The sequence below is a fragment of the Elephas maximus genome, chromosome 4 (genome assembly GCF_024166365.1).
Source record: "Elephas maximus indicus isolate mEleMax1 chromosome 4, mEleMax1 primary haplotype, whole genome shotgun sequence".
Taxonomy (NCBI): Eukaryota; Metazoa; Chordata; class Mammalia; order Proboscidea; family Elephantidae; genus Elephas; species Elephas maximus.
In genome coordinates, this window is record NC_064822.1 from 159,156,476 (window position 1) to 159,170,791 (window position 14,316).

Sequence of the window (14,316 nt, forward strand, 5' to 3'; positions counted from 1 at the left end):
TTTCTTGCACTAGTACTTTGTAGTTTTCTTTGTATAGGTCTTTTACATCTTTGGTAAGGTTTATTCCTAAGTATTTTATTTTCTTGGGGGCTATTGTGAATGGTATTGATTTGGTGATTTCCTCTTCAATGTTCTTTTTGTCGATGTAGAGGAATCCAAATGATTTTTGTATGTTTATCTTATAACCTGAGACTCTGCCAAACTCTTCTATTAGTTTCAGTAGTTTTCTGGAGGATTCCTTAGGGTTTTCTGTGTATAAAATCATGTCATCTGCAAATAGAGGTAATTTTACTTCCTCCTTGCCAATCCGGATGCCCTTTATTTCTTTGTCTAGCCTAATTGCTCTGGCTAGGACCTCTAGCACAATGTTGAATAAGAATGGTGATAAAGGGCATCCTTGTCTGGTTCCCGTTCTCAAGGGAAATGCTTTCAGGCTCTCTCCATTTAGAGTGTTGTTGGCTGTTGGCTTTGTATAGATGCCCTTTATTATGTTGAGGAATTTTCCTTCAATTCCTATTTTGCTGAGAGTTGTTATCATAAATGGGTGTTGGACTTTGTCAAATGCCTTTTCTGCATCAATTGATAAGATCATGTGGTTTTTGTCTTTTGTTTTATTTATATGGTGGATTACATTAATGGTTTTTCTAATATTAAACCAGCCTTGCATACCTGGTATAAATCCCACTTGGTCGTGGTGGATTATTTTTTTGATATGTTGTTGAATTCTATTGGCTAGAATTTTGTTGAGGATTTTTGCATCTATGTTCATGAGGGATATAGGTCTGTAATTTTCTTTTTTTGTGGTGTCTTTACCTAGTTTTGGTATCAGGGATATGGTGGCTTCATAGAATGAGTTAGGTAGTGTTCTGTCATTTTCTATGCTTTGAAATACCTTTAGTAGTAGTGGTGTTAATTCTTCTCTGAAAGTTTGGTAGAACTCTGCAGTAAAGCCGTCCGGGCCAGGGCTTTTTTTTTGTTGGGAGTTTTTTGATTACCTTTCCAATCTCTTTTTTTGTTATGGGTTTATTTAGTTGTTCTACTTCGGATTGTGTTAGTTTAGGTAGGTAGTGTTTTTCTAGGAATTCATCCATTTTTTCTAGGTTTGCAAATTTGTCAGAGTACAATTTTTCATAATAATCTGATATGATTCTTTTAATTTCAGTTGGGTCTGTTGTGATGTGGCCCATCTCGTTTCTTATTCGGGTTATTTGTTTCCTTTCCTGTATTTCTTTAGTCAGTCTGGCCAACGGTTTATCAATTTTGTTAATTTTTTCAAAGAACCAGCTTTTGGCTTTGTTAATTCTTTCAATTGTTTTTCTGTTCTCTAATTCATTTAGTTCAGCTCTAATTTTTATTATTTGTTTTCTTCTGGTGCCTGATGGATTCTTTTGTTGCTCACTTCCTATTTGTTCAAGTTGGAGGGACAGTTCTCTGATTTTGGCTCTTTCTTCTTTATGTATGTGTGCATTTATCAATATAAATTGACCTCTGAGCACTGCTTTTGCTGTGTCCCAGAGGTTTTGATAGGAATTGTTTTCATTCTCGTTGCATTCTATGAATTTCTTTATTCCCTCCTTAATGTCTTCTATATCCCAGTCTTTTTTCAGCAGGGTATTGTTCAGTTTCCAAGTATTTGATTTCTTTTCCCTAATTTTTCTGTTATTGATTTCCACTTTTATGGCCTTGTTGTCTGAGAAGATGCTTTGTAATATTTCGATGTTTTGGATTCTGCAAAGGTTTGTTTTATGACCTAATATGTGGTCTATTCTAGAGAATGTTCAATGTGCACTAGAAATAAAAGTATACTTTGCAGCAGTTGGGTGGAGAGTTCTGTATAAGTCAATGAGGTCAAGTTGGTTGATTGTAGCAATTAGGTCTTCCCTGTCTCTATTGAGCTTTTACTGGAAGTCCTGTCCTTCTCCGAAAGTGGTGTGTTGAAGTCTCCTACTAAATTGTGGAGGTGTCTATCTCACTTTTCAGTTCTGTTAAAGTTTGTTTTATGTATCTTGCAGCCCTGTCATTGGGTGCATAAATATTTAATATGGTTATATCTTCCTGGTTTATTGTCCCTTTAATCATTATGTAGTGTCCTTCTTTATCCTTTGTGGTGCATTTAACTTTAAAGTCTATTTTGTCAGAAATTAATATTGCTACTCCTGCTCTTTTTTGCTTGTTATTTGCTTGATATATTTTTTTCCATCCTTTGAGTTTTAGTTTGTTTGTGTCTCTAAGTCTAAGGTGTGTCTTTTGTAGGCAGCATATAGACAGATCGTGTTTCTTTATCCAGTCTGAGACTCTCTGTCTCTTTATTGGTGCATTTAGTCCATTTACATTCAGTGTAATTATTTTTTTTTTCATGGGTTTAGTGCTGTCATTTTGATGCCTTTTTGTGTGTGTTGTTGACAATTTCATTTTTTCCACTTACTTTTTTGTTCTGAGATGTTTTTCTTTGTAAATTGTGTGTTCCTCATTTTCATAGTAGTTGAATTTATGTTTGCTGAGTTGTTATGTTTTTCTTGGTTTTTATTTTGAGTTATTAAGTTGTTATACCTCTTTGTGGTTACCTAATATTTACCCCTATTTTTCTGAGTAAAAACCTAACTTGTATTGTCCTATATCACCTTGTTTCCCTCTCTATATGGCAGTACTATGCCTCCTGTATTTAGTCCCTTTTTTTGATTATTGTGATCTTTTACATATTGCCTTCAATGATTCCCTGTTTTGAGCGTTTTTTTCTTTTTAAAATTAATCTTAATTTATTTTTGTGATTTCCCTATTTGAGTTGATATCAGGATGTTCTGTTCTGTGACCTTGTGTTGTGCTGGTATCTGATATTATTGGTTTTCTGACCAATTTCCTTTAGTATTTCTTGTAGCTTTAGTTTGGTTTTTGCAAATTCTCTAAGCTTGTGTTTATCTGTAAATGTTTTAATTTTGCCTTCATATTTGAGAGGGAGTTTTGCTGGGTATATGATCCTTGGCTGGCAGTTTTTCTCCTTCAGTGCTCTATATATGTCATCACATTGCCTTCTTGACTGCATGGTTTCTGCTGAGTAGTCTGAACTTATTCTTATTGATTCTCCTTTGTAGGAGACCTTTCTTTTATCCCTGGCTGCTTTTAAAATTTTCTCTTTATCTTTGGTTTTGGCAAGTTTGACGATAATAAGTCTTGGTGATTTTCTTTTTGGATCAATCTTATATGGGGTTCGATTAGCATCTTGGATAGATATCCTTTCATCTTTCATGATGTCAGGGAAGTTTTCTGCCAACAGATCTTCAACTATTCTCTCTGTATTTTCTGTTATCCCTCCCTGTTCTGGGACTCCAATCACACGGAAGTTATTCTTCTTGATAGAGTCCCACATGATTCTTAGGGTTTCTTCATTTTTTTTAATTCTTTTATCTGATTTTTTTTCAGCTATATTGGTGTCAATTCCCTTGTCCTCCAGATCCCCCACCCTGCATTCCAATTGCTCAAGTCTGCTCCTCTAACTTCCTATTGAGTTGTCTAATTCTGTAATTTTACTGTTAATCTTTTGGATTTCTGAATGCTGTCTCTGTATGGATTATTGCAGCTTATTAATTTTTCCACTATGTTCTTGAATAATCTTTTTGATTTCTTCCACTGCTTTATCAGTGTGTTCCTTGGCTTTTTCTGTAGATGGCCTTATTTCATTTCTGAGGTCATTCCTGATGTCTTGAAGCATTCTGTAAATTAGTTTTTTATATTCTGCATCTGGCAATTCTGGGATTGTAAGATACTCTTGTTTAATGAGTTAATTTGGGACCTCTGGACTAGACTCAGGGCTGGATTGTTCTAGAGTGGGAGGGTCTGAAGGCTGTGCATCTTCCAAGGAGGAAGAGGCCTACAGCTGAGATAGGGTCCCTGGACAGGAGCTTATGGGCTTCCATAGGTGGTGAAGACAGGACCCTGCAATCCTGATTGAGGGTAGATGCATGTTTCTGGAGTGGTGGGAACATTTTCTTCCTTGACCTTCCAAGATGGTGCAAGGATGCACTTCCCATCGTATGCATTCAACACAGCAGCTTTTGTGTGGATCCTGTCTTTATTTTAAAAAATGATGTTTTGTTCATCTTGAGTGTTTTTGCATTAATTTTATTTTTTAAAAATATTGCTTATTAAGGGTTGAAATGAATGCAACACCATTTCTCTTCAATTTGTTATTCCCAGTATAGTAGACAATATTATTGCCCAATTCAAAAAGGCTGATAACAGTCCATTTCAGCTCAGTAATGCTTAGGATATTGATGTTGATGTGTTCCATTACATTTTTGACAATATCCAGTTTTCCTAGATTCGTATTTCATATATTCCATGTTCCAATTATTAATGGATGTTTGCAGCTGTTTGTTCTCATTTTGAGTCATGTCGCATCAGCACATGAAGGTTCTGAAAGCCTGACTCTATCCATATCATTAAGGTCAACTCCATTTTGAGGAAGCGGCTCTTCCCCAGTCGTATTTTGAGTGCCTTCCAACCTGAGGGGCTCATCTTCTGGCACTATATCAGACAAGGTTCTGCTGCTATTCATAAGGTTCTCACTGGCAAATTCTTTTCTGAAGTAGACCACCAGTTCTTTCTTCCTAGTCTGTCTTAGTCTGGAAGCTTAGCTTAAAACTGTCTGCCATGGGTGACCCTGCTGGTATTTGAATATTGGTGGCATAGCTTCCAGCATCACAGCAACACTCAAGTCCCCACACTACAACAAACTGGCAGACACATTTCAGGATCTATCCTGTAGTATAATGCTGTCTGTGACAGGATAATATCTATATGCCTACACGGAAGACCAGTCAATAGGTCTATTATTCACATTTAAGCACCAACCACTAAGGCCAAAGATGAAGAAACTGATGATTTTTTACCAACTTCTGCAGTCTGAAATTAATCAAACACGCAGTCAGGATGCATTGATAATTACTGGTGATTGGAATGTGAAAGTTGGGAAAAAGGAGAAGGATCTGTAGTTCGGAAATATGGCCTTGGTGATAGAAATAATGCCGGATCTCGTGATGGAATTTTGCAAGACCGACTTCTTCATTGCAAATACCTTTTTTCACCAACATAAACGGCAGCTATACATGTGAGCCTCACCAGATAGATTACACAGGAATCAAATCAACTACGTCTGTGGAAATTGACCATGGAAAAGCTCAATATCATCAGTCAGAACAAGACCAGGGGGCGATTGCGTAACAGACCATCAATTGCTCCTATTCAAGTTCAAGTTGAATCTCAAGATAATTAGAACAAGTCCACGAGAGCCAAAGTATGACCTTGAGTATATCCCACTTGAATTTAGAGACCAGCAGAAGAATTGATTTGTCACACTGAACACTAATAACTGAAGACCAGACGAATTCTGGAATGACATCAAGAACATCATACATGAAGAAAGCAAGAGGTCATTAAAAAGGCAGCAAAGAAAGAAAAGACCAAAATGAATGTCAGAAGAGACTCTGAAACTTACTCTTGAATGTAGAGTAGCTAAAGCAAAAGGAAGAAATGAAGTAAGAGAGCTGAGCAGAATATTTCAAACAGCAGCTCCTGAAGACAAAGTGAAGTGTTATAATGACATGCGTAAAGATCTGGAGATAGCAAACCAAAAGGGAAGAACACACTTAGCATTTCTCAAGCTGAAAGAACTGAAGAAAAAATTCAAGCCTCGAGTCGCAAGATGGAAGGATTCTACTGGGAAAATATTAAGCGACACAGGAAGCATCAAAAGATGGAAGAAATACACAGAGTCACTATACCAAAAAATATTGATTGATGTTCAGCCATTTCAGGACGTAACATATGATCAGGAACCAATGGTACTGAAGGAAGAAGCCTAAACTGAACTGAAGGTATTGCAAAAAACAAGGCTCCAGGAATTGATGGAATACCATTTGAGATGTTTCAACAAATGGATGCAATGCTTAAGTGCTCACTCATCTATGCTAGGAAATTTGGAAGACAGCTACCTGGTCAACCAACTGGAAGAGATCCATATTTGTGCCCATTCCCAAGAAAGGTGATCCAACCGAATTCAGAAATTATCAAACAATATCATTTATATCAGAGGCAAGTAAAATTTTTGCTGAGGATCACTCAAAAGTGGCTACAGCACTATATGGACAGGGAACTGCCAGAAATTCAAGCCAGATTCAGAAGAGGATGTGGAACCAGGGATATCATTGCTGATGTCAGATGGATCCTGGCTGAAAGCAGAGAATACCAGAAAGATGTTTACCTGTGTTTTATTGACTGTGCAAAAACATTTGACTGTGTGGATCATAACGAATTATGGATAACATTTTGAAGAATGGGAATTCCAGAACACTTAATTGTGAACCTGTACATAGATCAAGAGGCAGCCATTCGAACAGAAGAACATGGGGATCCTGGTTTAAAGTCAGGAAAGATGTGCGTCAATATTGTATCCTTTCAACATACCAATTCAATGTCTGCTGAGCAAATAATCAGAGAAGCTGGACTATATGAAGAAGAACAGGGCATCAGGATTGGAGAAAGACTCATTAATAAGCTGCGTTATGCAGATGACACAACCTTACTTGCTGAAAGTGAAGAGAATTTGAAGCACTTACTGATAACGATTAAAGACTACAGCCTTCAGCATGGATTACGCCTCAATATAAAGAAAACAAAAATCCTCACAACTGAACCAATAAGCAACATCATGATAAACAGAGAAAGGATTGACGTTGCCAAGGATTTCATTTTACTTGGATCCACAATCAGTGCTCATGGAAGCAGCAGTCAAGCAATCAAAAGACGCATTGCATTGGGCAAATCTGTAACAAAAGACCTCATTAATTTGTTGAAAAGCAAAATGTCGTCTTGCAGAATAAGGTGCACCTGACCCAAGCCTTCATGTTTTCAGTCACCTCGTATGCATGTGAAAGCTGGACAATGAATAATGAAGACAGAAGAAGAATTGATGCCTTTTAATTGTGATGCTGGAAAAGAATGTTGAATATACCATGGATTGCCAAAAGAACAAAAAAATCTACCTTGAAAGAAGTACAACTGGAATGCTCCTTAAAAGTAAGGATGGCAAGACTATGTCTCATATACTTTGGACGTATTATCCGGAGGGATCAGTCCTTCGAGAAGGACATCACGCTTAGTAAAGTAGAAGTTCAGCAAAAAAGAGGAAGGCCCTCAATGGCATAGATTGACTCAGTGGCTGCAATAAATGGGCTTAAGCACAACAAGAATTTTGGGAATGGTTCAGGACCAGGCAGTGTTTCGTTCTCTTGTACATAGGGTGGGTGTGAATTGGAACCGACTCAATGGCACCTAACAACAGCATGGGTTGAAGGTCTCTGTGTGGTGCAAAAGGTTTGCATTTGACTACTAATGTAAAGGTTGGCAGTTCAAACCCATGCAGCAGCACCATGGAAGAAGTCCTGAATATCTGCTTTTGTAAAGATTACAGCCCAGAAAACCCTATGGAGCAGTTCTACCCTATAACACATGGGATCACTATGAGTCAGAATTGACTAGACAGCAATGAGTTTGGTTTTGAGTTTTGGTCTGGGTTGAATTGTGTCTCCTAAAAAGATATGTTGAAGTCCTAACCCCTGGTACCTGTGAATGTGATCTTATTTGGAAATAGGGTCTTTGCACATGCAATTAGTTAACATAAGGTCACTGGAGTAAGGTGGGCCCTAATTCAACATGACTAGTTTTTTTAGTGTTCTTATAAAAATAGGAGAGGAGACACAGACACAGGTAGACACAGAGGAAAGATGGCTATGTGAAGACAGAGGCAGAAATTGCAGTTAAGCTGTCACAAACCAAGGAACACCCGAGGCTACCAAAGACAAGGAAGGGTCTTTCCCTAGAGCCTCTGGAGAGAGCACAGCTCTGCTAACACCCTAAATTTGGACTGCTAGCCTCCAGAACGGTGAGGCAATACATTTCTATTGTATTAAGCCACCCAGTTTGTGGTAATTTGTTACAGCAGCCCAAGGAAACTAATAAATATTTTGATTACTGAGTTTTTTGGTGCTGTTATGGATTGAATTGTGTCCCTCCCAAAATGTGTTGTAAATCCTAACCCCTACAAACCCTGGTGGCATGGTAGTGAAGAGCTACAGCTGCTAATGAAAAGGTCGGCAGTTCGAGTCCACTGGGAGCTCCTTGGAAACTCTATGGGGGTAGTACTGCTCTGTCCCATGGGGTCACTATGAGTCAGAATCGACTCGATGGCAGTGGGTTCGGGCTTTGGTTTTTTATCCATGTGGATATAATTCCACCTGGAGATAGGGTTTTCTTTGTTATGTTAATGAGGCTATATTAGTGTAGGGTGTGTCTTAAACCAATCACCTTTGAGATACAAAAATAGCAGCTTAGGCACAAAGAAGCAAGCACAAACCAGGCGAAGATACTTGCCACATGAAAATCGCCAGGGAACATAAGCTGGAAAAAGACAAGGACCTTCTCCGAGAACCAACACAGAGAGAAAATCTTCCCCTAGAGCCAAACCAGAAAAAAAAAAAAAAAAAAAAAACACCAAACCCAGTGCTGTCGAGTGGATTCCGACTCATAGTGACCCTATAGAGCCAGCACCTTGAATTTGGACTTCTACCCTCCTAAACTGTGAGAAAATAAATTTCTATTTGTTAAAGCCACCCACTTGTGGTATTTCTGTTATAGCAGCACTAGATAACTAAGATAAAACCAAACGGAATCCGTTGCTGTCGAGTTGATTCCCAGTCATAGCAATCCTATAGAACAGAGAGGAATTGCCCCGTAGGGTTTCCAAGGAGCAACTATTGGATTCGCTAAGTTTTTTTGGTTAGCAGCAGAGCTCTTAATCACTGGGCCACCAGGGCTCTAGATAACTAAAATAGGTCCCCCCTTAAATTTTGTGCCAAGGTGAGTGCCTCCCTAACCTCACCCTAGTCCTTGCTGAATCCCGGCTGTGAGTTGTGGATTATTGATGTAGCAGCCTGTCCATCTGAGACCAGTGTCCAACCTTCACTGTAGCTTCCATTACGGCAGCCTGAGGGAAGGCTCTCACCCCCACAGAACAGGTGGTTGCCTGGGAAATGCACATAGATTTTAATTGTAGCCAAAGCAAACAGTATCTAAGAAACAAATCTACTGGGAGTGGGGTGGAGAGGCAGAGGAACACATTCCAAAGGGAAATGAGAACTATTTCTGGAATATCTATTCTTTTGGATTCTTTGCACTTCTTTTTTCTTCTGTTCTTTAATAAGGAAATTCATGGACCAACTTCAAGAGGATCAACAGTGACCCACAGCTTCCCAAGTTTACAAATATTTTCCCCCCTTTTGTTCCATTATAATAGGTACAGAGATTCGACTCAGAGGAGCTCAGCCATTTGAGGAGAAAACTGTTTTCCCTGAAACATCTCTTGTCCAAGTTTTCCAAGTATTTCCTGCAGTGAGGCCGGTAAGGCCCAGCCCTAGGGCTTTCAGGTCAGGGCAAGATCTCTGGTAGCTGGGGGTGTCTGGGAGACCTGAGACCTAGAAGCCGTCTCACAGGTGGAGCAGACTGAACCTCTGCAGAGCCATGAGTGCACTGTGTTCTCTGAGACCGCTTCGCTCAAGCTCTTCATGTAAATGTGCTTCATCCACTCTGAGAAATCCCCCCTGCGAGAACTGTCCTTGAACTGAAGGACAGGGCCTGGAAGGAAGTCTGGTGGAATCAGCAGAAGTTCCAGATAGGCTCAACTCTTTCAGACACGGAAAAAAGAGATTAATAGATTGAACTTCTCCATGCACTCCACCTTAAGAAATAAAATATTACAAATATAAAGCCTTTTTTTGAAATTTAAAACATTTTCTTGTGCTCTAGATGAAAGTTTACATAGTAAATTAGTTTCCCATTCAGTAATTCATACACAGATTGTTCCATGACATTGGTTGCAATCCCAGCAATGTCTCAGTGCTCTCCCCATTTTCACCCAGGGTTCCCTGTTTCCATTCTTCAGGCTTCCATCTCATTTTTGCTTTTGGGCAAATGTTGTCCTTTGGGTCTCATATAGTTGATTGTTCTAAGGAGCACCTTCCTCATGGATGTTATTGTTTATTTTATATGCCTGTCTATTATTTGGTTGAAAGGTAATCTCCGGGAATGGCTCAGTTCCATATTAGAAGGGTGTCTTAGGGTAATAGTCTTGGTGGTTTCTCCAGTATCTATCTGGCCTTTTTTTAGGAATTTGGATTTTGTTCTACCTTTTTCTCCCACTCTAACCAGGAACTTTTATTGTGTTCCTGGTCAGAGCAGTTGGTAGTGGTAGTGGGGCACCATACAGTTTTTCTGTTCTCAGTCTAGTGGAGGCTGTGTTTCATGAGGGCCAGTAGTCCTTTGGACTGCTTCTTGAGTCTTTGGTTTTCTTCACTCTCCTTTAATCCAGATGGGAAGAGACCAATAGTTGTATCTTAGATGGCCACTCAGAAGCTTTTAAGACCCCAGATGCTGCTCACCACAGTAAGATGTAGAACATTTCCTTTATGAACTATGTTATGTCAATTAACCTAGATGTCCCCTGAGACTGAGGTCCTTAGACTTCAATCGCAGTATCTCAGTCCCATGAGGTGTTTTGTTATGTCTAAGAAGTTTCCATAACTGTGCCCCAATGTGCCCTATTATATATATGAATATACATGCAGCACATATAAATATGTATGTAGAAGTATCCACAAACATACCTATAAATGAACATGGGTATACTCCCAAACGACCTCCAACACATATTTAGCATACATATCTACCTATGTATCCACTCGTAAATTATTGTTTGTTATTACAATTGTTGCAGCATTGTATAAAAAAAAAAAATTAGGTTGTTGTTAGGTGCCATTGAGTCAGTTCCCACTTATAGTGACCCTATGTACAACAGAATGAAACACTGGCTGGTCATCCGCCATCCTCACAATCATTATGCTTGAGCCCATTGTTGCAGCCACTGTGTCGCTCCATCTCATTGAGGGTCTTCCTATTTTTTGCTGACTCTCTACTTTATCAAGCATGATGTTCTTCTCCAGGGACTGGTCCCTCTTTCCTAATAACATGTCGGAAGAATGTGAGACAAAGTCTCACCATCCTTACTTCTAAGGAGCATTCTGGCTGTGCTTCTTCCAAGGTAGATTTGTTCGTCCTTTTGGTAGTCCATGGTATATTCAATATTCTTCGCCAACACCATAACTCAAAGGCATTAATTCTTCTTTGGTCTTCCTTATTCATTGTCCAGCTTTTGCATGCAAAAACACCCTGGCTTGGGTCAGGTGCACCTTAGTCTTCAAGGTGACATCTTTGGTTTTTAACACTTTAAAGAGATCTTTCACAGCAGATTTGACCAATGCAATCCGTTGTTTTGTTTCTTGACTGCTGCTTCCATGAGTATTGATTGTGGATCCAAGTAAAATGAAATCCTTCACAACCTCAATCTTTTCTCCGTTCATCATGATGTTGCTCATTGGTCCAGTTGTGAGGATTTTTGTTTTCTTTATGTTGAGATGTAATCCATACTGAAGGCTGGGGTCCTTGATCTTCATCAGTAAGTGCTTCAAGTCCTCTTCCCTTTCAGCAAACAAGGTTGTGTCATCTGGATATCGCAGGTTGTTAATGAGTCTTCCTCCAATCCTAATGCCCCGTTCTTCTTCATATAGTCCAGCTTCTCTGATTATTTGCTCAGCATACAGATTGAATAAGTATGTTGAAAGGACACAACCCTGATGCACACCTCTCCTGACTTTAAACCACGAAGTATCCCCTCGTTCTGTTCCAACAGCTGCCTCTTGATCTATGTACAGGTTCCTCGTGAATACAATTACATGTCCTGGAATTTCCATTCTTTGAAATGTTACCCATAATTTGTTATGATCCATACAGTCAAATACCTTTGTGTAGTCAAGAAAATACAGACAAACATCTTTCTGGTAATCTCTGCTTTCAGCCAGGATCTATCTGACATCAGCAATGATATCCCTGGTTCCATATCCTCTTCTGAATCCAGCTTGAATTTCTGGCAGTTCCCTGTCGATGTACTGCTGCAACCACTTTTGAATGATGTTCAGCAAAATTTTATTTGCCTGTGATATTGTTTGATAATTTCCTCATTCGGTTGAATAACCTTTCTTTGGAATAGGCATAAATGTGGACCTCTTCAAGTCAGTTGTCCAGGTGACCGTCTTCCAAATTTCTTGGCATAGATGAGTGAGCACTCGTCTACTATCTAGTTAGTGAACATCCGTGTCCCTCCCTCCCTACCCTTGTAACCATCAAAGAATGTTTTCTTCTGTGTTTAAACCTTTTCTTGAATTTTTACATAGTGGTTTTATACAATATTTATCCTTTTGCAATTGACTAATTTCACTCAGCATAATGCCTTCCAGATTCATTCATGTTATGAGATGTTTTGTGGATTCATCATTATTTGTTATCATTGTGTATGAATATGCCATAGTTTGTTTATCCATTCATCTGTTGATGGCTACCTAGGTTGTTTTCATCTTTTTGCTATTGTGAACAGTGCTGCAATGTACATGGGTGTGCATATATCTGTGTGATGGCTGTTATTTCTCTAGGATATATTCCAAGGAGTAGGATCGCTGGGTTGTATGGTACTTCTATTTCTAGCTTTTTAAGGTAGCGCCAAATCAATTTCCAAAGTGGTTGTACCATTTTACATTCCCACCAGCAGTGTATAAGTGCTCCAGTCTCTCCATGACCTCCCCAACATTTGTTTTGTGTTTTCTGGATTAATGCTAGCCTTGTTGCGATGAGCTGATATCTCATTGTAGTTTGGAATTGCATTTCTCTAATGGCTAATGAACTTGAGCATTTCCTCATGTATCTGTTAGTCACCTGAATGTCTTCTTTAGTTAAGTGCCTATTCATATCCTTTGCCTGTTTTTTAATTGAGTTGTTTGTCTTTTTGTTGTTGAGGTATTGCAATATTTGTAGATTTTAGAGATTAGATGCTGATCAAATTTGTCATAGCCAAAAATTTTTTCCCAGTCTGTAGGTTGTCTTTTTACTCTATTGGTGAAGTCTTTGGATGAGCATAAGTGTTTGATTTTTAGGAGCTCCCAGTTATCTAGTTTCTCTTCTGGTGTTTGTGCATTGTTAGTAATGTTTTGTATTCTCTTTATGCCAGGTATTAGGGCTCCTAGCATTGTCCTTATTTTTTCTTCCATGATCTTTATTGTTTTAGATTTTATATTTAGGTCTTTGATCCATTTTTGAGTTAGTTTTTGCACATAGGGTTAGGTATAGGCCTTGTTTCTTTCCTTTTTTTTTTTTTTTTGCGGATGGATATCCAGTTATGCCGGCATCATTTGTTAAAAAGGCTGTCTTATCCCCATTTGACCGACTTTGGGCCTTTGTCAAATATCAGCTGCTCATGTGTAGATGGATTTATGTCTGGATTCTCAATTCTGTTCCATTGGTCTATGTATCTGTTATTGTACCAGAACCAGGCCTCCCACTTTGTTCTCCTTTTTCAGTAATGCTTTATTTATTCGGGGCCTCTTCCCTTTCCATATGAAGTTGGTGATTTGTTTCTCCATCTCATTAAAAAATGCCATTGGAATTTGGATCGGGATTGCATTGTATCAGTAGATCACTTTGGGTAGAATAGACATTTTCGCAATGTTGAGTCTTCATATCCATGAGCGAGGTATGTTTTTCCACTTATGTAGGTCTTTTTTTGTTTCTTGCAGTAGTGTCTTGTAGTTTTCTTTGTATAGGTCTTTTATGTCTCTGGAGGCTATTGTAAATGGTATTGATTTGGTGATTTCCTCTTTGATTTTTGTATGTTTATCTTATATCCTGACACTTTGTTGAAAACTTCTATTGGTTCCAGTAGTTTTCTTGTGGATTCTTCGGGATTTTCTGTGTATAAGATCATATCATCTGCAAATAGAGATACTTTTACTTCTTCCTTACCAATTTGGATGCCCTTTATTTCTTTTTCTAGCGTAGTTTCTCTGGCTAGGACCTCCAGCACAATGCTGAATAAAAGTGGTGATAAAGGGCATCCTTGTCTGGTTCCCAATCTCAAGGGGAATGCTTTCAGACTCTCCATTTAGGATTATGTTGGCTGTAAACCTTTACAGATGGCCTTTATTTTATTTTATTGAGACATTTCCTTTCTATTCCTATTTTGCTGAGAGTTTTTATCATGAATGGGTTTTGGACTTTGTCAAATGCCTTTTCTGCATCAATTTATAAGATCATGTGGTTCTTGTCTTTTGCTTTATTTATGTGCTGGATTACACTGATTGTTTTTCTAATATTGAACCATCCTTG

General features: G+C 38.6%; 1 protein-coding gene across 3 annotated transcripts in view; it reads left to right on the forward strand.

Moving 5' to 3' along the window:
* CRADD (CASP2 and RIPK1 domain containing adaptor with death domain) overlaps nucleotides 1-14,316 on the forward strand; it is a 304,520-nt gene that overhangs the window by 270,899 nt on the left and 19,305 nt on the right. Inside the window, exon 4 of one of the 3 annotated variants that reach the window (XM_049884060.1) lies at nucleotides 9,347-9,450. The exons of the other annotated variants lie outside the window; for them this stretch is intronic. Coding sequence (XP_049740017.1) covers nucleotides 9,347-9,450 — 104 coding nt within the window. The remainder of the gene's footprint in view (nucleotides 1-9,346; nucleotides 9,451-14,316) is intronic. 3 annotated transcript variants of the gene reach the window in all.